Source organism: Pyrgilauda ruficollis, unplaced genomic scaffold (genome assembly GCF_017590135.1).
Source record: "Pyrgilauda ruficollis isolate IOZ18807 unplaced genomic scaffold, ASM1759013v1 scaffold155, whole genome shotgun sequence".
NCBI lineage: Eukaryota > Metazoa > Chordata > Aves > Passeriformes > Passeridae > Pyrgilauda > Pyrgilauda ruficollis.
The window spans coordinates 789,831-814,476 of NW_024514210.1; the positions used below are offsets into that span (position 1 = coordinate 789,831).

Below are 24,646 nucleotides of genomic sequence, written 5' to 3' on the forward strand. Positions count from 1 at the left end.
ATCTGCTTGAGGAGCCATAGATTGCCTGGCTGCCAAAGTGTAGGGCATAGTTCAGCATGTGCTATGAAAACAGAAAACTTTTTAATATAAGTGTCCTGCTGTCCTGTCTAAAATAAGAATCACCATATTTTCAGTGGCTTTGGTGATATTGGGGGAAATGGCACTGACAGAAATACCGAAATGCGTAGGTACCGTAATAAATATGATATTAATTCAGAAATTATGAACAAATTGAGACCCAATGGAGTTACATTTTCTCAAAAAATCTTAAGTCACAATGAGCTGATTCTAGACAACCATATACGAAACTATAAGCTTGTCTTTCAGAGAAGTTAGTATTCTCTTGTGTGCTGTATTCAGGGCTTTTTGCATTTTTGCATTGCTCATTGTGCTAGTTTGAATTGTGATAAGCAGTCTGATCCTTGGTAAAAGAAACACTAAAAAAATCCCAACAAAACAAAAAGCTAACTCAAAGGTCATTATTAGTCTATATAAATGGAAGTTTTTCGGATGTTGTCAGTCCAGTCAGCAAAGCTTATAAAGGAGATTTTAACACAAACAGCTGAAGTAATACTACTGCAGACTCAACTGAAAATGTCCATATGTCTTTAACGTATCAGTGAATGGCCATGAGGAGATAGTCAGTGATAAACATTGAATTTGCTGCCCAGAGTGTCTCCACATCTACTTTATATCTTGCTGCATTCCATAGAACATTGTGTCAGTAGCTCAGGTAACTTTTTGTTTTGTCTGTATCTGGCCTTTTTGTCAGACACAATGCTCTGAAGGTCTATGTGTTCTAAGCCTTAGAACGCAATGCACTTAGACTACTTTAAGGGACTGTGAGATAGATTTGCTTTGCTCAGTGCATTCAAAAAGTTGTAGAAACACAATATTCCAATTCAGCTTATGACTGCAGTCAGTTCCTGATCAAGTATATTTCTTATAGAAATATACTTTCCTCTCAGACATTAAAGCATTATTGAATACTTTAGCTAGTACATAAATTCAATGTCAGGTTTCAATTTTGACCAACAAGAATGTATTTCTAAAGTCAAGAAGAGATTTAGGTGATAATGTAGTTAATTGTCCTTTTGATTGTAGGTGAGGCTCCAGAGCATCATGAGTTGGTATTTCAGCTGAAGCATTTCATTGCAGCTTTAATTGTTAAATGCACGTTACTTGTGACTGCTAGTGATTCAGGTGGGTGTTGAACAGGTCCCATTCCATGGGATTGCAGTGTGCTTATCTTCCTGAAGAAAGAGGAGACTGAGGGGAGACCTCATAGCAGTCTACAACTTCCTTGTAAGGGGAGGAGGAGGTAGGAGAGGCAGACACTGATCTCTCTGTGGTGACCAGTGACAGAACCTGAGGGAATAGCCTGGAGCTGTGTCATGGGTGCTTTTCTTTGGGTATTATAGAAAAGTTCTTCACCAGGGGGTGGTTGGCACTGGAACAGGCTCTCCAGGGAAGTGATCACAGCACCAAGCCTGACAGAGCACAAGTGTTTGGACAGTAGTCTCGGACACATGGTGTGACTTTTGGGAATGGTCCTGTGCTGGGCCAGGAATTGGACTAGATGATCCTGATGGGTCCCTTCCAGTTGAGCTTATAGTGTAATTCTGTGTTATTGTGTGCTGAGCTCAGTGCTAGGCAGCTGTTGCCCTGGCAAGTTTTGTGCTGAGGCCTGCTCATATAATGGGACTGCAGTAGAAGCACTTTGCTGTTTGTTTGCACATCTCCTTCTGCCCAGGTACACCTCTTGCAAATTGTCCTTATTTCCAAAAATTTGCAGTTTTACTTTCTAGCCTTATGGGGACAGAAGCCAGATGAACATGAGCATTCTAACCATTTGAAAGATCTGTTACCAGTTACCATGCTCATTGATTAGTCCTGTGCTAAATGCTGTACAAACAGGGGAATAATAATGTCTTGTTTCAAAGTAATTTTAATACTAGAGAACAAGTAAGAGTGAAAGCTGAGAGCCACAGATGGGGTAACAATGATGTGTGTAGGGGTTTGGGGTTTCTTTGGGGTTTCTCTGTTGCCATACAGCCACAGTATGTTTAAAGCAGGGTGATAGGTAGTTTTATAAATTATTTCTGTAAATATGAGGGAGAATAAAAGAAAAGTACTGGCTATAGAGGGTGGATTTAAACCTAATCATCATAATTTTTCTTATAAATGAAAGATGAGAAGTAGAGTTGGAATTGGCCATTATCTCCATGAATGTGCAGGAAAAGCACTTTTGATAGCAGGGAAAAGAGGAACTATCTAGTTCGTCAGTACGATTTTTGTGTACTGTTCTAAGTGGATGTGAGAGCAGTTAAATTCCAGACATCAGAACTAGACAGCAGATATTATAGAAGTTTGAGTGAAGCAACTGGAGCTAAAACTTAATCAGATTGAGTAGCCAGGAGAAAAGTCTGTATATTAAATAACCAGAAAAAGCTATGAGATCTAGAAGTACAAATTGACACAGATGCCAGTCAGCTGACAAAAAGGCTTTCTATCTACTGTATTTCCCCTTTTAGTTTTAAAAACTGCAGTAAATCCAAAAATAGTGCATTAAAGCTGCTTTCTCATGAGTCTCTGTATAGAATCAGTAGTAAAGGCAGGAGTTCAAACTACTTACTGTACTTATGCTATTTGGTTATTTAATCAGTATCCACCTTAACTCATGCTCTTTTTTTCTTTCAGATTTTGTATTTTGTAGATACATTGTTTTGTATATACTGTATATGATGACTTCGGTGGGCAGTGAACGTACCCGGGGCACTCGGGACAAAATGCAAATTTCAGCCACACAGCCAACACAACCACAGAAACAAGTAGTGCAGGTACGTGCTACTGTATCAACTTCATTGACTTGAAAGTGGGAATGTAATGATACAAGTTTCTTCCCTGACTCCGTAAAAGCTGAAGAAGATGGGGTGAAAATATATGGTTTATTTTGGAAGATTATGCTTGATTATTTGCTTTAATTGCTCAGTAAGGCAGGACAATGTTAAGTTATTGCTGTGTTGTCTCTAAATGATTTCTGTGTTCTTCAGCAATGTCTCCTATCAGTGAGGAATTCGATGCCCATGTCAGGATTTCTGTTCTGTGACCTCACAGTCCTCAGATCTCAGCTCTTCTATCTGCCAACCTCCTGATCCTAGGAGATTTCTGCTCAAGAGGGAAATTTGAATGGGGGGGGAGAAGCTTCATTTGATGCATGTTGTGTTCTACACAATGACTCAGTGTCTCTTCAAGTCACAAAGTCCTAAACTTCTTGTGCAGTGACCCCACCAAGTGAAATGGTCATCCCCTAGCATACTAAAATTTTCAGTACCAGTTAGATGGAAATTTCACCCTACTACCACTGATTCTTGGCAGCAGTAGTTGTGTGCTTGTCTGGGTTACAAAGAGTGCAGAATGTTTCTGATTCTGGCAACTCAGTATTCTCTTGACAGATACATCTCAAAATTAATCTGGATTCAAAAACTGTATCAGTTCTTTGCTGCCAGTGTGTGTATCAGTCTAGAGGTGCTCTACAGAGCAATGCTGCCTTCTATTGTTTTTTGGGCTAGTCTTTAACAAGGAGACCCTTTTGGTCTGTTTTGCAGTACTAATCATGTGACCTCAAACCCTTGTCACCTCCTTGAGTTGCAGCACTTGGCATAGTGATGATTCATGTTAATGTGTGGATTTTGAAAATGACTTCCAACAAATTAGTTGGATTTGGTTTTATTTTAAAACAAGGATGCAGGAGTGTAGTGAGCAGCCTGGCAAAAGTGGTGACTTCCCCTTTTCCAACATTTTGCAAGACAGCACTGGAGTGGTTTGCCTGGTTGAGTTCCCTGGCACAAGGTAGGCATAGGCAAATGGGAAAAAGTCCAGTGAAAAGCTGCAAAGATGGTTGTTAGACTGAAACAGATGAGAAATGAGGGGTGGCTCAGGGATCTGGGTATTTTCAGCCCAGTAATACAAGGCAAGTGTGTTCTGTTCAGGTACCTCATGAAAGGGTGTAGGAAAGGTAGAAACCAACTCTCCTCAGAGAGCAAGTGACACAAGCTAGAACACTGGTAATTCCTGCTTTTAAAAGGAAAAAAAATTACCATGAGTATGGTCATGGTGTATCCCTGGAGGACCTTTCCAAACTACGGGATTAATTGATTTTAGGCATTAAGACCTTTTTCTGCATTTTGTCCATTTATCCTGCCTTTTGCATAATAGATACTGGTTCGATCATTTCAGTGGAAAAGGTGGTTATTTCATACATAGCAGTTATGTTTTATTGCTCCATATATTTTATTGTTGAGATAGCAGATGGACCTTTCTGCTTAGTCAGTCTTTGCAGATCAGCAGAAGTCTCTGGATTTACCTGTTTAATCACAATGATTCATTTTTCTGAATACAGAATAGTGTTTTCCCAAATGGATGTTTCGTTGTCATAATATCACATTGATCATAATTTAAATTATTTAACAAACTACATCATGTTTCTATTGCATTGCTTCTGGATAATAAATGTGCCATTTTATTGTAAGATGTATGTCTATTACTGTCACTTCGTCTTGTGTTTTGCACACTTCTGTTTTCCGGTAGTTTGAAGTTTTTAGTTTAAAATTTCTTCCACTCTTCTACTGAAAAGGTACTATGTCTTGTAAGGTTGAATTAAGTTCAGGCTGTTTTAAAATACTACTGCTTTCTTAGTCACAATTAAAACTTAATTATACTCTTGGTTAGGATGCTACACTATCCATTCCAACAATGGTGCCTTAAAAATAAAGAATCACTACTTGCTGGCGGAAAGGCCAGAATTTTTATGACACTGGTCTAATGGTTTTGTAGTCATCTTGTGGTTTTTGTTGTTGGGTTTTTTTTTTTCTGAATCTTCAGTTCCATCTGGGTGTAATCCACTGGCATAAATATGAGTGGTATTGCACACCTACAAGTTTCTAAGCTCTCTGCTTACACAGGAAAATTGAAGATGCTGTCACACATTTGTAATTCTTTTAAAATTGGTATGTTTTTGTCTTCTAACGTGGGCTTGAAGAAAACATTTGTTTATGGAAAAGTAAGTCTTAGTGGATTCCTGTTTTTTGGTAAAATATGCCATCATATCTCTACAGAAGTTATGTGTGAATGTTTTTGCTCTGGATATCTTCAAAGAAAATGTCTTCACTTGTTTGAAAGTCACAGTGTGCCTGTGGAGGCTGTAATCAGAATGAGAAATTGATCAACAAGACTTAAATTCCTGAAGCCAGCACACATTTTGGTTTTGCTGTTTGCTGAGCTCTCAGCAGTCACCAAGAGCAACCTCAATTGCTTAGAGCACCACTCTGACAAGGTGGCTTCTGTGAAAGGTGGAACTGGGGAGTTCCAGAGCAGGCTCTCCCCCTTACCCAGTGGAGTGGCATAGGAGGCTGTCAGCATGACAGGCTGAAAAGGTGAAGTAACTCAGTGTGCAACTGTTACAAACGCTAATTCTCTTGGAGCGTTGTCTCTGAGCACAGATGTCACTTCCCTTAACGAACTGCGACAGCTGCAGTAACTTTTCAGCAAATAAGCAGCTGGTGGTGTTCGTTGGAGTAATTTTTAGACTCTTCTCAGCATTTATGTTTGGTGACGACCTCCTCTAGAACCTGGATTTGTGATAAACTCCAAAAGCCAAACAGTCTGACCCTGATTAGATATGATCTTGTGAGGCACACAATTTCATGTGTGTATCCTGTGAAGTGGGATGGCAAAAGGTGAGATTCAGCCATCTACGCAGGGTGAATCCTTTCCACCAAAAATTCTAGCAGATGAGCTCATTCGACTCGAGGAGGAAGAACCTCTGCAGGCTCAGCAGCCACATAGTGGGTCTTAGCTCTCTTCAGTGTCAGCTTTCTCTATATGCAACAGTAGCCTCTTCATTTTGAGCAGAAGTCAAATGAGGTCCAGGTGCATAGTGCACACTGTTCTTTGGTATTTTCTTGGGAGTGCAGTTCATAGGCTGCAGATGCCATACTATAAAGTGACGTGTGTGACGTGACATCTGTATTAGAGTTGTTTTTCTCTCAGGGGCAGCCATAGTGTGTTCGGATTTTTCATACTTGACTGCATCTCTTTCAGTCTCTCAGCTTTTGTGCAAGTTGCCAGTGTGCATTTTTGTCCAGGAATGTTGCAGAAACACCAGGTACTTCATCAGTAGCAAGTTGCTTTACTGGTTTTCAGAGACCCGTATTTGCTTATAAGAAAAACCAGTGCAGCTGTTCACGGGCAAAGTCTTGAGACATGACCCAAGTCTTTTTAAGTGCTCAATAAAACTACAGAGTCAGATTGTTGTTGGGAGTGCTGTGGAAGGGGATGGGAGCAGAGATCATCAGAGATGTGGTTAATTTAGAGATACTATTGCCAGTTATTACAATAAAACTCAACACTGGAGTAGTAGATCCTAAATAAAAGTGAAAGCATTAATGCTAAAATGTAGTCTTCCCTGGTGGTTCTGTATTATTATATGGTGGTCTTGTCAGTACAGTGACCTTTAATTGTGTTTCAAGTATATTAGAATGTGTTGAAATTGCTTCTGTCCCAAATAACATTAAAAACTATAAATGGGAATGGACAAGATATTGATCCCTCCCCCACAGCATCTCTGTGCTTGTTGTGTATGTTCTTTTGAGAACCTGTAGGAAAAAACTGGGAACACTGGGATATACTTCTAAAAAATATAGTTACCCTTTGTGTACTTTATTGGATATTATCTTTTTTCAGGCAACAGCAGAACAGATTCGCCTTGCTCAGATGATCTATGATAAGAATGATGCAGATTTTGAAGATAAAGTGAAACAAGTATGTTTCTTATTGTACAAGTTTTTTTGTCTCACAATAAAATGTTCTACAGCTGGCTTACATTTTGGAGGCAGAGCATCTGTTTCTGGGTTAGATGAAACTTTTTTCAGAAGGACATAGGTTTAACTAGGAAAAGGTGCTCTTATTGCACTGTGAAATCTTTTTACAAGAAATTTTGTGGTAATACAGCTCTGACGGTGTAGTTTTCAGTGTATTTTCCTTTGTAGACAAACCCTTAAGCCAAAACTTGTTTGTGCTGATGTCTCTTCCTCAGTGTATCTCTCTAGTATGGTCCTGATGATTAATGATTGTCAGAATAAAGAATACGTTCAGTTTATCCACAAGTACACGCACGTGAGAAAAACGTCACCTGTGTAAGTTGAGTTTGCTAGTATCTTGGAAGTTTTTCAGGGAAAGTAAAAGTCTAATTATAGCTTAAAGAAAAATCAAGGTGTTATTTTAAAAAATAAATAATCTTACCTCACAAATCTGTGTATGCATTAAAATGATAGAATTACAGTGTATAAATGAAATCTCTCACTTCCTCTACTGTGGTGAGTGTTGGGTGTTAGATAATCAAGCTTTCATTACCGAGTTATAGCTGAGACCATTAATTAAGCAGTCCTGACAATATGGGTGTCTCTTCTGTTTGTGGCTCTTGGTGATTTTGTCCCATTGAATACATCACAGCTCATGAAGAACCTAGGAGTACACCCAGGAGGGAAGAATTAGCTTGAATGCATAAATGCAGCAAAGGAGCAGATTTCTTGGTTTCTTTTCGTCTCTGAAACTTCCTCTGAAGCATTGTTAAATGCTTTTTGTTGTTCTTGTTACAAACTAGTGCTGTGTCTGTGCCAAAAATGAAATCTTGTACTTTGTGAAGCCAAAGGAGCCTCATCAATAGTGCTTGTAGCTGTGCTGGTGGGAAGGAGATGAATTAAGTTCTGCATAGAATATGTTTTACCTTCTGCATATGTATTTCTAGCTCATGTAGGTTTTGTTCGTTAGATGAATTTGCTGAATGCCCCGTGACAGATTATTTCTGTCCCACACTGTTCAGGATATACACCATGAGTTCAAGGAGCATAATTCAGAACTAGATCTCCTTAATCAGCTTCGTGACTCTGGTGTGGCTTAATGCTGAAATGGATCAAGTGAGGTAGTCTGTCTGAAAGATAATGTATTTCTTAGTCTGCATGGTTTTCCAGGTGGATCTATCCTCTGCCGTGTCTTGCTATATGTCTTTTCTCACAGTGGGATAAAGAGGGGTGGAGAAAGAGATGGTACTGAAACTATTGTGGTCCTTTACACTCACATACTGGTGTATCTGGCAGCATTTGCTGCGAGCATACAGAACAAAAAAAGTGTGAAAAAGTACTTCCTTGATTATCAATTAATTTGTGCTTCTTCCTCTGTCGTCTGAATCCCAAGCAGATCTATAAAATAGAAGTTATTTTATTCAGGATATTAGTTTACTCTTACATGGTAGCTATACACTTCATTGTAATTTGTGGTCATACTAGCTCTTACTTTCTTATGATGGTAATTTAGATATTTTAACATGTCTGACTTTTACTGACAGCTTATGGAAGTGACGGGGAAGAACCAGGATGAATGCATAGTGGCACTACATGATTGTAATGGGGATGTGAACAGAGCAATCAACATTCTGCTGGAAGGAAGTTCAGACACGGTAAGGTTTTACTCCCGTATTAAACCACTCCTTCTGTTTGCTGTGATTTTCAGCTTCTAGAAGGATATTGAGAAAGTCATATTTCAGAAGTTTTCAATTTCCATGTCTCCATTCAATTTCTTTTGGAGGAAATTGGAACTGGGGCAGCTTCTCTACTGCATGCATACCTTGGAGAAGGCTGAATCTGGAAAATGTTGTGGGTGTTCAGCTGGTGTATTGCAGAGTTCCTATGCTTTCATTTATATGCAGCAGTTTTAACTCTTCAGCAGAACTCAGTGCTCCCTCAGACACAGGCATGTTTCTTGCTGCAGGTTTTGTAGTTACTGAGGCCTGAGACCATCACAAAGGTCAATCTTTGTAAACCCAAGGGCAAGCAGGTTTTTTTAAGTTATGCACATTCTGTAGGTGTGGGTTGCCAGTATTGAAGTTGGAGGATTTATATCCACATCTGCAAGTTGCATTGATAATGCTGCTTATGTTAGGAAAGGATGCAACAAGTAGTTGCTTCTTTAACTGTGTTGCTCATTTGCATGACTTAATTGAAAAACAGGAAGAAGAGACTAAACAGTGTGTATACAACAACAAATAATGTCACTTAAAAAGTTGCACAGTGAAATTTTTTATCCCAAGAGATACTAAGAAAATATGTTTTACTGCAGTTGAAGTTTTTGCTTACTTCAAGGAGAGATTTCTTACAGCCTGTCTTCAAATTAGATTCTATGTCATCCAAGTTGAAAAAGTAACCTGGACTTCCTTTCTTGATGCTGAACACTCAGTATTTCCTGTGATTTGTCAGGATGTGTACTCTGGCTTATTGTTAATGAGGAAATTCACCCCTCACACACCCTTAATCTGGGACACACACTGTTTTGACTGAGGGGGCTTTTTTTCTATCCCCTTTTCATTTTTTTATCAGAGTTGAGGTCTTCTAAACACAGAAGTATATGATATTGACAGGCTGGGAGTAGAGGAGAGCATTTCACTTAAATCTGTCTGGGTAATGTGCTGTTTTCTTTCATACTTCTCATATTTGCCATTTTTTAGTTGAAAGTAGTTTTCTGGTTGATAGAGGATATTAAATCCTTTCTTACTTTAACAATTTGTTGTAATTGATCATGGATAAAGCTTTCTGAAATCATTCATCAGCTGCAAGTAAAAATTCATAAATAAAACTCACAGTATTATAAAGCATGGCATAGAAAAAGAGAGAGCTCATTTTTCTTTACTTTTGTGTTAATCCTTCCCTCCTCTGAAGATGATAAACTAAAATTGAAATGGAAGATATTGTGGGGTGATTGTTGATACTAATATGTTCTGCACTTTTGACAAGTCCTTCTTAACCCACTGCTCTCTATAGACAAAATGCAACTTAGAAACAAATAGAGAGAACTTGAAGGAGTCGAGGAGGAAGGAGTATTAATTGATGGGTGTGAAGAAATTTATTTTTGAAAGTTTGTGGGCCTCCAGTTGGAAGGATTTGTTTTAAGGCTATTATACTTGAGAACAGTTTAACCATGGATTTGATGTGAAGTTTTGAGCTGAGGTACTACAAATTCTGAATGCAGATTTCCAAATCTCTTTTTCTGGTCTCACTCTGCTGTGATGCCCTTGCAGTTTTTTTAAACTTCATTTGAAAGATGTGTTTGAAAGAAATTACTGAAGGAATTTGAAGAGCAAGGAGTTATAGTTAAGATGTGTATTTATAGTTTATTTGATACTCAGCCAATTTTGTGTTAGTCTTTTTTTTTGCTTGCCTTTGGGGTTTAAAGCTTGATCTACAAGCTGTAAGTGTGTGACTTTGTCTCTGTAAAGACTGTCTTTTTGCAGCAGTTGTGGCAGTCTGGCTTGGGTTAGTTAGAGGCTTGTGTTTGAATAGAGAAGGACATGTTTCTTTGCCTAAGACTTGTACTCATTTAACTTCTTAAATCTATTTTATGCTCATCTGTGTTTTACTTACTAAACCTTTGAAGACAGAACAAAACAGACCTTTCAGATTTTTATTCTTTCCATGTAAGAACAGGAGAACAAGAATTATTCTGTTACAGATTTTCTCAGAGGTCAGACCCACTGCTATAATTTGGGTTGCCTCAGGCATTGTCAGCTGAAATCGTAATTAGTTACCTCCCTCTCACAGAGAGACAGCTCAATGGTTTGTGATGGATCCCCATGCTCAGAGGTAGCACCATCCTCTATCTTAAAGGACATGCCTGATTTTCTCAAGGCTTTCCTCAAAATTGTATTGTGGGAAAGCATGGATCTGATGCTTTCATAGTCATCTTTTTACTGATCCTTCCTCAGTTATTTAACTCTCACTCAGGAGAGGCTGCTTTTTCTTCAGCTTTGCAGCTTATCCAGTTTTGGGTGTTTCCTGAAATGGTCAAAGATGTTTTGGCACCAAGCCCATCAGTCAATGAGTGCATTCTGAACTCTACAGACTTGGCTGTTCAATTGTCAATGCAGGTATCTTTCCTCCTGTGTGTGAGCCACTAGGAATGTTTCAGTGCAATTACACCAGCTGTGGTAGGTGACGCCATGTGGTACTTACTGTGGGAAGCAGCTTTCTGCCTCACAGATAAGGTGGTGGTGGTGGTGTTCAAATGTGTTTAGTTTTGTACCTCTGATCAGCTCTGGCTGGGCTTCATCCAAGTTGGTTTAGTCTTCTGTACTGGAGGTGGAACTGCAAAGTGATTTCACCTTTCTTTCTCACCAGTGCCATGCCAAAAAACGAAACAGTAGCCATTCTTTTTGTTCTTATTCTTTCAAAGGAGATCCTGTAACACTGAGTTTGTAAACTGCTTTGTTACCTGCTTTCTTCCTTGCACTGGCTTCCTAGGCAGCTTGAACTAGCTGGCCATGGCCTGGTGCCTCAGGGCTGCAGAGTTGCTGTTGGTGGAATTGAGAGATAAGACAGGACTTAAAATTACTCATAGACTTTGTTGTTTGATGTAGGTGGCTGTCAGATGTCATACTTCAGTACTTCACAACAATTTGTATGTGCAAATATACTGATATTAAATATCTTACTTGAGCTGTAAACTCCTAGAAATGGGGACATAAGTGTAAACCTCTCTGCCATGTTAATGATTTGCAAATAATACCTTTTCTTCTTCTTACTTGCTTTGCAGCTATGGCTTAATAGACTAACCATGTAATTGCATAATATATGAGTTGCTGAGCTATTCTTGGCAAGAGTTTTAGTCATTTTATTTTCAACTCCTACAGATACTCCTGTGGAGCTGATAACATCCTTGAATTTATTTTAAAGACTGAGTTTAAGATTCAAACAGAAGCCTGATGTTTGGACCTTGATCCCGTGTCTTGTTCAGACATAGATTTTCCTGTGTTTTGCTATGTTTGATGGTCTGTAGCTGTTAAGAGTGGATGGTCTGGCTTATCAGTTCTCCCAGGTTGTTGTTTTGCCATTCTGTCTTCTGAGGCTTAAATTCTAGTGTGCCTGGATGAAAAGTTTTTCTTTTCTGTTTGGGGTCCCCCCCCCCCCCCCCCCCCCCCCCCCCCCCCCCTATACTTATTCTCATCAATCTTTTTTTCAATGATACTTACAAGGGTTTTTTGTTTTGTTTTTTCCGTTTCCCTGGGAGAAAAAGATAGCTTTGTTCATGTTCCCATGCGAGATTTATGGATGTATTTGAGACAAAAACTGTTGCTTGCTTCGCAGATCTTCTGTGTTGCAATAGTATCCAGTCTTCCTTGAACTAGTAGAAGTCCATTATAGCCAGAAATATTTGGGGTTCTCATATTCCCTAAGACAATCAAACTTAAAAAAAGTTTCTTTCTCATCTCTTTGCAAAAATACATAGCCTGTCTTTCCTTTTATATCAGTGTAGTTTGCATATGTGACATTATGCAAATATCTGGGTTTTTCTCATGAACTGGAAGGGTGTGGGGTAGAAAGTGTGCATTGAGAGGTGTCTCTTCCTTTTTGACTTTTGTGTCTAATTCTATTCTACCCAAATAGACTTCTTGGGAGACTGTAGGGGGAAAGAAGAAAAGCCTTGGAAAGGAAGGTTCAGAAAACAAAGAGAACAGAGAGAAACGAGGGGACAGAGAAGTGAGTCGCGGACGGGGAAGTTCCAACAGACGGGGAAGAGGAGGCAGCCGTGGACGAGAGTGTACGTATAGGGATTAATTTTTAAAGATTGAGACGCTTTTCTTGCAGCTGGAACTGACTGAGCTAAGAGCGAGTGCTTAATGGAGCAAAGTCCGTCCGACTATAGCTCAGCGTTGAAGGGATCGTAACTTGTTTGTGCCACAGGTATGCTTGATCTGTCTATGTGACTTGGTTTTGGGATGGTCTGTACTTGTTCAGAGACACTCAGTTTAATATAAGTCTCTGTTCTTGTTTGATGAATTGATCTTGTACAAATTGCTGTTCTTCATGTAAGTTTTAGAATTGAGTCTTTGTAAGTCTGCTTGAGAACAAGTATGTCGCTGCACAGCTGATACACTTTTTTGTTTCTTTTAATGAAAAAATTATCCAGCTTTGACTCCATCTCCTTTTATGAGTGGGAGAACCTGAAGATGTTCTCATTTTCTCATAAGGGGAATGAAAACACTGGGATGATTATTAATCTCTAAATATATTTCTCACATAAATCAACCAAAGGTGAGTTTCTGCGACAGAGAAAATTCATTGTTAGTTGAAACATTGAAAGCTTTGCTACAGTTGCAATAATAGATTGTACAAAAGCAAACTGATGTTTCCAAGTTAGATAGAGTCACAATAGATCATGATCGGATACATGTTTCTTTTTTTAGCTAAGTTTTGTCAGCATTTTTAAAGCTGTGCATATTGTTGGTATTGGCTGTTTGCCACACTGATAGATGAGAAAAGAAATCAGAATGGATACAATATGTTTAGCTTTGCACTTATAAGCAGGAAAAACATTTACAATATTAGCCAACTGATGTTATTCATAATTGGAAGATATTCAACTATTGTGCCAATATAGATGTTGTGAATTTTTGTAGGATAGAGTAAAGTCAAGATGAAAAAATATTAATAAAACATGGAGCTGGACTTAGAAAAGTATAAATTAGATCAATCAAAATGAAAGCAAAGGGCATTTTTTTTTACCAGAGACAATTGCTGCCCTTGTCATTTTGTAAACTGGGATTAAAGAAATTTCAGATGGTTATGAAATCTTGGTATTTTCTTCCCAAATTTATGTCCAAGCATTTTTGGTTTTATTGTTGCCATTAGGAGAAAAGCAGTACAAAGTCTCAGCAGTGAGTGTTTCAAGAGGCCAGTTTTGTTGGGTTTTCTTTGTCCTTCAAGTAGCCAGCCGTATTTCAAAGCACCTTGTCAGGAGTTTCCCACAAAACACTTAGGTTGCAGACCTTTTTTAGTGCCTTACCTTCACCCAGTCATCATCCCTCTACTTTAAATAAGAGGAGAAATCTGTTTCTATGCAGTATGGGCAGAAAGGAGAAGAGTTGTTATTACTGGTTATCCTTTATTTTTTCACTGTTGTCAACCAGTGCATTATCTAGGAAACACAGAATGAGGCAGCTGTATTTCCTGTCTCATTAAATAGTGTAGGCTGCAAAACATGGCACTTGTAGAGGTTTGTCTCCTGAGGGACCTTTCCTTCTTGTATTTTGCTTCCTAGTAGTACAAAGGAAACATAACTTGCTTCTAGCAAGGCGTCAAAGAAGAGGGGTGATTGAGATTTGTTGACCATCCCACTTGAAAATTTTGCCTTTTGTTTTGAGGGGTTCATGTTAAACAAATGGCTGTATTGTCTCAAGTAGCAGTCTCTAACGCTTCTCTTAAGCTGTCCTCTCTCCACAGTTAGAGCTGAAGAGAATGGAGTGGACAGCAATCAAGGAGACAGGCCTTCAGACCGTGGGAAACGTGGCCGTGGGAGAGGTGAGATGGTGGCATTGTTGTGGGACTGGCACTGTTTTCATGTCCTGAAATGGAACTCTCCCATTTGTTTCTTTAAATGCTTCTTCTTAAGCATTTTTTGTTTGTCCTTTGATTCCATATACACTTCAGCCACCTTGTACTTGGGTATATCCTACTCCCTTACCCTTTATCATTTCTTGGTCTTGGAACAAATTAAAAAAAATTGACAGAGATCACCTCTATGATAATTTCCTGTGTGGCAGGCTGTTGTGCACTGGCTATGGAGAGTTGTTTTCCCAGACTGACTCATGCCAGCCTCCTGTGAGTGGGAGTGTGCTCACTCAGGGTTCCTCAAGATGTACTTCAGCAGCAGGAGAGCACAAGTTTCCATCTGTATGGCTCTTGGGGAAGGATTTGATGTATACTTGTACCATTTCTTTGGGGTGGCTCTGGTTGTCAGGCTTGCCTTCTGCTTTTGGTAGCCAATCAGGGAAAGAACAAGCCACCTTAGAGACGTTTTGCTATGAAAAGGAATTCGACATGGAAGAGTTGATGAGAACTGTGGAGAAGGAATACTATGGAGTTTTAGGTACAGCTCCAATCGTGTTATGTGGAAGAGGTGGGATAATGGATTGGATGTGGAATCAGGTGATGTGTATTTGAACTGGATTTTCACTGGTTGGGGTTGATAGAGGCTTGATTTTCCTTAAGGTCGGAGGAATGAAAATCCATGTATGGTGCTGATTATGGGTGGATGAGTGTATTAAATAAGTTAAATTGACAAAATGTATAGTGTAGCAGAACTAACGTACTTAGTAAGTCTGACTCAAGAAAAATTCTGCCTTCAAAGGACTCCTTTCTCTTTGGAATGTTGGGTAACAAGGCATTCAGAGACAGGTGCATCCAACTTCATTGTCTCCAGATCTGCATCTTGAAGGTGCGCAAAGATGCAAAGAAGTAACTTCCAAAGGTTTGATGTGAGAGTGCCTGTGAATCAGCAAAAACCCAATGGTGTGTGCAGAGAAGTAGCCCTGCAGGGCAAGGTATGATATGGTTCACAGCTACAATTTTTGGTATGTTGACAGTTTACACTTTCAGTAGATGGAATGTAAGTTGTGCAGTTACTTATTTTATAAAATAATCCTTTTTTTTTCAAATTATAAGTATAAAAGTAGGACTTTTTAAAAATGTTTCAGTAAAACTTAGAGATTAATTTCAAATGCAGTGTTTTTTTGCTTTAACCTTACAAACCATACACTGCTTTTGTTGTCAAAGCTGTAGCTTTCCAGATGAGTATCGTATATCTCAACCTTCATAATCAGATCAAACTGACCTGTTTAACTGAAGAAATAGAAACTTCAAAGAGTTTTGTTCACTGGCTTCGTGTACATAGTATTACTATATGTCTCTACCAAATATCTGAGACTATACTATGAGCAAAGTATATTAATGAAGTGTCTGTGGTAAACCTGTTGGCCAACTACAGGATCATTATATTACAAGTGTGTGTATTCCATGGCAGGAAATACCTAATTAATTTTACAATGCAAACTCTTGACATCTTCAGGGAGTTTTAGAAATCTCTGTAATTCAGTTCTTATCATTTCAGGGATACATGGTCTCTTTCTCTGGATATTAGTAGAAATAATAATAAAAAGCTTCCTGCCAATTCATTCTGTAGTCTTGCTTTTCTGTTACACAGATTAGTCAAATGAGAGGTAACATACTTCAGCTAAAAGTAAACAGATTGCTGGCAATCACCACTGAACCCATTTTTAGAAATGTTTCATGTAGTGTGTGTGTAGAAATCTAGGCACTGGATAGGAAATGAGGGGTCAGCTAATTATCTGAGCAGCACACTCTCTCTGTTTTAAGCTACCTTCTCAAGCAGGAGTTATCTTACTGGTTGCTTTCTAGGAGATATGCTGAGCCATCATATGTATTACCATTTCACGGTACAAAAATGTAATTTAAAGAAATGATACGCAGCTGAAAACAGCTAAAACAGGATTGACACAGAGGCGATAGCATGCTGTTTACTGAGAGGGAAAAACCCTTATACTGAATATTTGATATTTGGTGTGTAAGGCACTAGTTTTATCTGGCAATAGATCTTCCATTAATGACTGTGTCATGTTCCTTGTAAGTTCATAGGGTAGTATGTAAACAAAGTGCAAACACTGTTGTATGCTGGTATGCAGGGCTTCAGGGATTTGAAGCACATACGAATTATTGACTGATCAACAGAATGCAAAAATATATCACAGTGTGTGTAACGTGTCAGCTGTAATTGCTCTAAGGTAACTCTTTGCTTGTTAAACTAACTTGTAAACTTTGTATTGAAGTCAGGGAATATCTTGTTTTAATATGCCTTCTTATCTGTGCTTCTTCTCAGAACCAAATTTCTTGTGTGAGCTTAATTTAAATGTAAGAAATACTGTAATGGTGATGAGCAGTAATTGCATCAAAGTGATTATATTTGTCAATATAGCAAGGATTTGCGACTGTCTGGAATGGAATCTCCTGAGGAAATTAAAGAGGCACATGGTTATGGTTTTAGGATTATCAGCTATAGAAACATTTTCTTATTTGTGTTTTAATCAGCTGCAGTGTTGTATACAACTTGACAAACTTTACCAGCACAGGTTGTTTTTAAGCTGTTGTTTTTTTAAGGTTCTTGTGTCTTCAATTTTAAGTGCAATTCTAATTCTCCCAGTTCCTCTACTTCATAATGAAAAGGATGCAGAGAAAAAAAAAGGGTGTAGAGCTAGAAAAGGCTTTTGAAGGTACTGGGAAGTCTACAGTTTTAGGGTGTGATGAACAAGTAGTCTAGGATTTTCTGCCTGTGAGAGAGAACTGAGTGGGTGTATGGTAGAGCTCTGTTAAACTTCTGTGGGGGCATCAATTGATCATGCCAAGCAAGTATGCAAAGGAGAGAATATTAAATGAGATCAGCAGGTTACAGCTTCAAGATGAACTTAAAGAGTTGGTTCTTCATACATGAAGTGAACCACAGGAACTCCTTTCAGTAAGATGATGTGGTGCAGGAAATGTATACATAAAAAGACTTGGAAATTTCATCCTAAAAAAGAACCACAGGCAAGAAAAAGAAAAACCACGAAAGATTTTGTTGTATGTAAGTTATCTTTGACTAAGGAAGTCAAAGCCACAAATAGTTGAAGACCAGGAAAGCATCCAAAGAAACTACACTGTGATTTCAGTTCATGTACTCTTCCCTGGATATCTAATTGACTGGCTTATAAAGAAATAACAGGTAGGTGGGCTTTTGGGCTTTTTTTTCAATTCAGCATAGAAATTGTTATAGACTCGTGTATAGTAATTCTCCTGGTTTGCAAAGGCAAGATAGATTTGTTGATTGCCCTTCTGTTTATCTCTTTACTTTGTTATTCCAGAACAACATGAGCATGCCATAAATGTGGGTTCTGCCAGGGATTTTTTTCCTACAAAATGGATGTAAAACTGAAGGAAAAAATGCTATGTTTTAATTTCAACTCTTGTTTTGTCTGCTGGCTGTATAGGAAAATAAAACAGCTTATCCTTTTCGTAGATATCTGATTATAGTCCAGTTTATATTCTTGATCTCTTTTTATTGTTTTTAACATAAGAAGTGTGCTATCCTTGAACAAATTGATTTTCTATATCTAGAATTGCATGTATAAACATTCTTTTGGTTTAAAAAGCTTAGCCCAGTTGGCACAGGATGTGTCTTGGATTTTTTTTGCCAGAACTAAGGAGAATGTTATTTTTTTCCAAAACATGAATGTGGAGCAGACCTTCTGGAAGTCAAAATTTGAAGTTTGTTTAGTTTTGCTGTGGCTCATTCTGCATTAGTTAAGAAACTCTGTCATGTACGTTTTTTTTAGGTTATCATAGTTGTAACAAGTCACCTGTTTTCCTTTGAATGTAATTTTAGAGTTGAAAGTTTTCAGCATGAATTGTAAAAATGCTTTCTAGAGTAAATGCAGTATATAAAACTGATTAATTGCTTCTAGCTTTATGATTACTAATAAAGACAAAAGTAATTTGAATTATTAAATCCAACTTGGGTGTTTGTTTTGGTAATATGGAGTACCTAGAATACAAAGTTTCTGCACTTCGCCTCCTTACCTCTTAAGGCTTGATAAGCCTCTGTCAACTTGATTCTGCTGGGAGGATGTCACTGCCAGAGCAGAGACCAGGGCAGTTCAGTTACTGTGTAGTCAAAGATAAGCACAACTTTAGAGTGTTGCTTACTCTTCCAGTCTGCATTTCCTTCTTCTTGCAGCTGTTCTTCAGGCCATTTCTTAACCTTGAAGTAACTTCCTCTAATTTAAACCCTGAAAATCTAAGTTTTGAAATAAAGCACCTGTGTTGCAGTGGAAGGATTTAGGTCTACAAGCTCAGCAGACTTGATTTTCTGCAGAATAAGTTATTAATTTAATGGGCTAGTCCCATCTGAGTTGTGCTTCTACACACCTTTCTCGTGCTGCCATGAGATGTGCATTTGAGCAAATGTTGTGGGGAGCAATTCTTGCCATGCATGGATGGTACCAGAGTGGAGAAACGATTGTGATGAGTGTTTTGAAGTCCTAGTGGGTTTTAGTGAAAACAGAAAAACTTGCTTCCTGCCTCAGTTGGATGTAAGTATTGACCTTTCTAGAATTCATTCAGGAGAAGAAAAATGCAAAGAGTAAGGCAGCAAGTGACAGTAGTAGGAGGTTCCTCTGAGAGGTACAGAGGTGACATGTTGTGCTTTCTGGAGAGGTGCGCTGCTTACCAGGTTCTCTTATCTCAGCCTGGTAGCTGAGACTGCCAGGCTTCTTGCAGTCCACCGACTGTTACTTCCTACTGTTGTTTCATGTAGGCACAAGGGGTACAGCCAGGATCAGTCTGAATAGCATCAAGGGGGATTACAGAGCCCTGGGTCTGGCCAAAAGGTGCTCTGGAGCAGCTAGTTTTTGCAGGTAGTTTTTCATCCATCCTCCTAGTCAAAAACAAAGGGGTCGAACGAGCCCCTTGTATTTGGAGAATCAGCAGGTGGCCACAGCAGGAGATTTTATTTCTTAGACCAGGGCACTCTCTTTGAGAAACTTGGTCTTCTCGGGACTGGTGTGTTCCATCTGTCAGGGAAGGGGACATGCCGTCTTTGGTCATCCTGGCTTCATGAAGGGCAAGTTGTGCCTGAGCTGGTGTCCTTCTGTGATGGAGTAATTGTAACAGTCAACAAGGAAGGGCTGGCATCATTTATCTGGCCTTTGACATGGTCACACATGATATCCTTATCTGTACATTGGAGAGAGAGGGATTTGAAAGGTGAACTTTTTGGTGGATGAAGAATGGGCTTCATCCAGTTAGTTGGATGCATCCACTTAGTTGTGGTCAATGGTTCTATGTACAGATGGAGGCTGGTGACAGGTCGTGTCCCTCAGGTCTCTGTCTTGCAGCTGGTGCTCTTTAATTAATATCTTTATCACTGACACAGTGAAGTTGAGTGCATCCTCAGCAAATTTGCAGATGGTACTAAGCTGAGAAGTGCAGTTGATACAGCTGAAGTATGGGATGTCATCCGAAGGGACCTGGACAAGCTTGAGGAGTGGGCCCATAGGAATCTCATGAGGTTTAACAAGATGAAGTTCAAGGTGCTGCACTTGGGTCGGAGCAATCCCAGGCATAAATACAGACTGGGAGCAGCCCTGTGGAGAAAGACTTTGGACTTCTTACAGATGAAAAGCTGTCAGGAGCTGTCAGTGTGTGTTTGCAGCCTAGGGAGCGAACTGGCTTGTGGGGCTGGCGAGGAATGTGAAGTCAAGGGCAGCCTGGGCTGCAGTGACTGTGAAATGGTGGAGGTTGAGATCTTTGGTGCAGTGATGAGGACACACAACAAGCTCACTGCTGTAGCCTTCAGGAGAGCAGACTTTGTCCTCTTCAAGGATCTACTTGTTAGAGTGCCATGGGATAGAACCCCAGAAGGAAGCGGGGCCTAGGAAAGCATGTTAATATTTAAGGATTCCTTCTTCCAAGTTTTGGAGCAGTGCATCCCAGCCAAAAGAAAGACAAAACTACCCCAACTGCAGGGATGAAAAGGAGCTCCTGGACAAACTCAAATACAGAAGCAAAGCCCAGAGAAGGAGGAAACAAATAAATGTAGCCTGGGAGGAAGAGAGAGGTGAGATTGTCCGAGCAGCCAGTGATAAAAGAAAGACAAGGGAAAATGTGGACCCTATCTGTAAGAAAACAGGAGACCTGGCTAACTGGGACATGGAGAAGCTGGTGGTACTTAATTACTTTTTTTGCCTTGGTCTTCTCCCACAAGATCTCTAGCCATATGAATTACAGAAGGTAAAGGCAGGGGCTGGGAGAATGAATAACCATCCACTGTAGGAGAGGATCAGGTCTGAGACTTTTTGAGGAATCTGAAAGTGCACATGTCTGTGGCGCCTGACAAGATACATCTGTGGGTCCCCAGGGAACTGGAAGAGGAAGTGGCTAAGCCACCATCCATCCTATTTGAGTTCCCACTGATGAAAAAAAGGGAAGCATAACCTCTATTTTAAAAAGGGAAGGAAGGCAGACCTGGGCAACTAGAGGTCAGGGAGTCTCAACATCTGTGCCTGGCAAGATCCTGGAGCAGATCCTCCTGGAAGTTAAGGGACTTGGAAAGTGTGAGGTGATAGGTGACATGGAAACTAAACCTCACAAAAGAAAAGAGGCAGGCAACATGGTTGCTGTAGACAGCAGGGGTTTTTGGTGTCTTGGTGTGAAGGTTTTCTGGCATTTATCAAGGTGGGAACTGGTCTGAAGAGCTGATGCAAAAGTGAACATATACCATTTCCTTGTAGTTGTTTTGTGCTCACTCACTGGAAAGTGCAAAACCCAGTGTGCAAAAGAGCAGAGCTTATGATCCTGGTGAGGAAGACCACAGTCGTAGTAGTTCTAATTTAAATGGCTTTAAATTACTGTGGGGTTGCATGCTTAGTATTTGGGTTCCCGCTGTGAATTCTGAAAACTTCATGTGCTCACTGGCTCTTTAGTTGCTGTTAAAAAGCATAAAGTTTGTAGACACCCTGTGGGCATTCACAGTTGTTTCTTTGTCTTAAAAGAATGTACCTTCTGTTTTAAGGCCATTTTTAATTTTTGACAGCTGAGAGAAGTAGCTTTCTTGGCATGAGAATGTAAGGATTTATTAGTGGTCTGGTTGTGTCAAAGAGGATATTAGCCCTTTCCACTGGCATCTTGCACTAGTGACTATGATGTATGAGATCCTATGTCTGAGTTTGGTGGTATTACAGTGGTGAACATTCACTGTCCCAGATTTTGAGTTAATTTTTCATGTGTTTTCTATCTTTGAATTTAGTAATTTGGTACTCCCTTCTGCCTTCATTAGAAAGCTTCTTTTGCATTTGCTGATAGATATTAATTCCAGTTTTGATTGAAAGCATAGACACAGCATTAAGAAGTTAAAGGAATCCACTTGAAATTCAAGTTCAGAATTGTCTTTCAAAATGATCTGGTATAAAAAATGCCTTGCTGGCTAGTAGTCTAAGACTGTGCATGGAACTTCAGGAACAGCATTTTTTCTTTTTTGTAATTTCTAAAACTGTTGCTTATTGATGTTTTTAGTCAATAGTTTATTGTGCCCATTGTGGGAACGTATCTTATGTACGCCTGGCTTGCTAAAACGTCACCTTCTCTTTAGTGTGCTAAGGTTGTTCCTTCAGGCCATTGCACTTGAGATACTGGGGTGACTTACCTCCTCTTGTAAAATCTATTTTCTTCTTTCATCACAGCTATTTCAATTATCTCTCTGTACCTTATGTCTGTCTCACTCAAAACTGTTTCTGGTTGACTGTTTCTGTGTTTTGCAGCTCCCAGTTGGACTTGCACTTCAGACTGTCAGAAAACTGTTGATCTTGCTTCTGCACAATTTCTGTAAATGGTGTTTAATGCTCTATTGGTAGCAATTGAAAGTAATTTTATTACATGATGGCCCCTACCATATCCCCAGGTAAACTTGTGTAGTTGGTTCTGCTCTTAAGAAAACTTACTGGACAGAAAGGTAATCCAGAGTGCTCTGATTTTGGCAGAGGATAGCAGAAGAGTAGATAGGCTGAGCAACAAGGTTCAGCGGCCAGGTTGGAGGCAGTTGGGTACAGTGGGGATTGGGGCACGTTGTTTATGGCAAAAAGCACAGGGGTAAAGAAGGGTGGCAAATGCCAGGTTGCAGCAGTTGTTGCTTCTTTCATAACCTCTGTCTGCCTTCTCTCCAGCTGGTTGTGAAAAGAGAGCAAAGAAGGGAAGATAATGTAGAGGTAACAAAGCTGGTCAGTATCAGACTAAAGCTATTCTCTGTTCTTATCCCAACAAAATGGTGTGTGTTGCTGGATGGGATTCTTTCCTCTACTTTGATGCTTCTAAGAAATCTTGAAAAAGTAGGTCCAGAAATGTATTTTGTCACTTCAACAGTGAACTGGGGTAAGGGGAGTAATGAGTGGCGAGAGCAAGAAACAGAAAGTCATTAAAGTAGAACTTGAATAAATTGGTGTTACCATGTCCTGGAGGTACTGCTCTTGCTCAGTTTGGGTGGTCTCCCAATTAAAGTAAGAAGTAATTCTGATCCAACTTTGAGCATGGCATCATGGGTAGTTCTGATCTATGGTCATCAGTGTTTTGGTGATTTAGGATTATAATTTTTGTGTGCTCTGGTAAACTTGCAGTTGCTTGGTGACTTAAAATTGCCACATAATTTTGTCATTAAAATAAACATTGTTTTTGTTCTCTGAGTGCAGCTCTTTACCTTCTTCTGTTCTTGTAATACAAAATAATATTCTTACTCTTCCTCAAAAAAAACTGAAGAAACTGAGTAAGCCTTATATAAAACCCCTAAAAAGGTGGGGGAAGAACTCTATGCACAAATATATTACATATAAGAAATATTTGGTAACACTTTCTCTAGACATGTGCTTTGTGTATTCTTGTATTCTAGCACAAAAATTTTCATGCCTTGTTGACAATATAGCATGTGCAAAAATTAATTGTATCAAGAAGCTCATAAACTGAGGCTGGTAATCAAAATTTGAGAAAACAAATACTTGTTTTTGTTAAAACAAATAAATATTTAATGGATGATAACAAGGAAGATGAGTTATTTAATTTAGGTATTTTCCTGTCAGTAATGTGATGAAGGGTGAGGCAGAAGGAATGTGTGATCAGAGATTGGCAAAAGCACAGGAGGGTGGACAGGTAGTCAAAGTCGGAGGAGGAAACAAATGGAGTATTTCAACTTTTTCCTCACAGATAAGGAGTGACAGAGAATTGCTTGAAAAATCAGGATACTCAGGGAGGCTGGGATTTTAGAGCATCTTAGGCAAGAATGAAACAATGCAGAAAAAAAATTAGAACAATGTCTAAAAAGTTGGCAATAGTGTTTGGGATGAGTCTTTAGGTAATTTCTTTTAATGGCATTTGGAGCTACTTCAGGAGACACAGAAAAGATGGCAGATAATTGAAGATCCTACTGAAATGTGGGGTCTTAGATGAACCAAGGCTTATTTGAGTGTGTTAGGGAAACAAATTTGGTGTGGGAATTTGGGAAGTCAATAATATTTAACTTCAACTATGGTAGTTTTGTTCAACTGTGGCATTCTTTAATGTGACAGACTAGTGACTGGTGGCTCCTCTGCTGTTGCTGTTAAATGGTGTTTTCTCTCCTAGGGTTTGGACGTGGCAGAGGGAGAGGAGCGGGGAGGTTTTCAGCCCAAGGCATGGGGTAAGAAACATGCAGAGCACAGATTTTGGCAAGGATCAAACACAGTGGCAGTATTTATTGACAATGCTGCCACTGTATGTATGGATATTGCTGTATGTTTGATATACTAATATAGATGTAAAAATTGAAAAATCTCGTAGGTGGTGAATGGAATATTTTTGTCTTAAGCTAGTGTTTCTAACTAGGCACACCTGTAGAATCCTAATGCATGTCTGTTCAGTGTTAATATCTCAAACTTGGAGAGCCATACGTGCTATCAGTAGCAGCCACATAGTGCCTTGGAGTCTGAAAGTTGTGCGCTACATATAGTCTTAGGTAAATTTTAAACCAGATTTATTTCAGTGTAATGCAGAATGTGCAGTGAACATATATAAAACTCGGAAGTGGCAATTCTAAACTTTGTTCTGTTTTGGAGGTTTCATGCTTTAGCTGTTCGGACTCATATGGACCTTAAAACAGATTCAGAAGAAGTTATTCAGCAGGTTAAAAGCTTGCT

At 39.3% G+C, this 24,646-nt stretch overlaps 1 protein-coding gene across 6 annotated transcripts in view; it reads left to right on the forward strand.

Moving 5' to 3' along the window:
* Positions 1-24,646, forward strand: part of UBAP2 (ubiquitin associated protein 2) — a 96,083-nt gene that overhangs the window by 19,609 nt on the left and 51,828 nt on the right. For all 6 annotated transcript variants that reach the window (XM_041461805.1, XM_041461806.1, XM_041461807.1 and 3 more), the window contains exons 2-7: positions 2,701-2,840; positions 6,745-6,822; positions 8,405-8,515; positions 12,492-12,645; positions 14,328-14,405; positions 24,096-24,150. In XM_041461805.1, coding sequence (XP_041317739.1) covers positions 2,742-2,840; positions 6,745-6,822; positions 8,405-8,515; positions 12,492-12,645; positions 14,328-14,405; positions 24,096-24,150 — 575 coding nt within the window. In that variant the 5' untranslated portion in view covers positions 2,701-2,741. The remainder of the gene's footprint in view (positions 1-2,700; positions 2,841-6,744; positions 6,823-8,404; positions 8,516-12,491; positions 12,646-14,327; positions 14,406-24,095; positions 24,151-24,646) is intronic.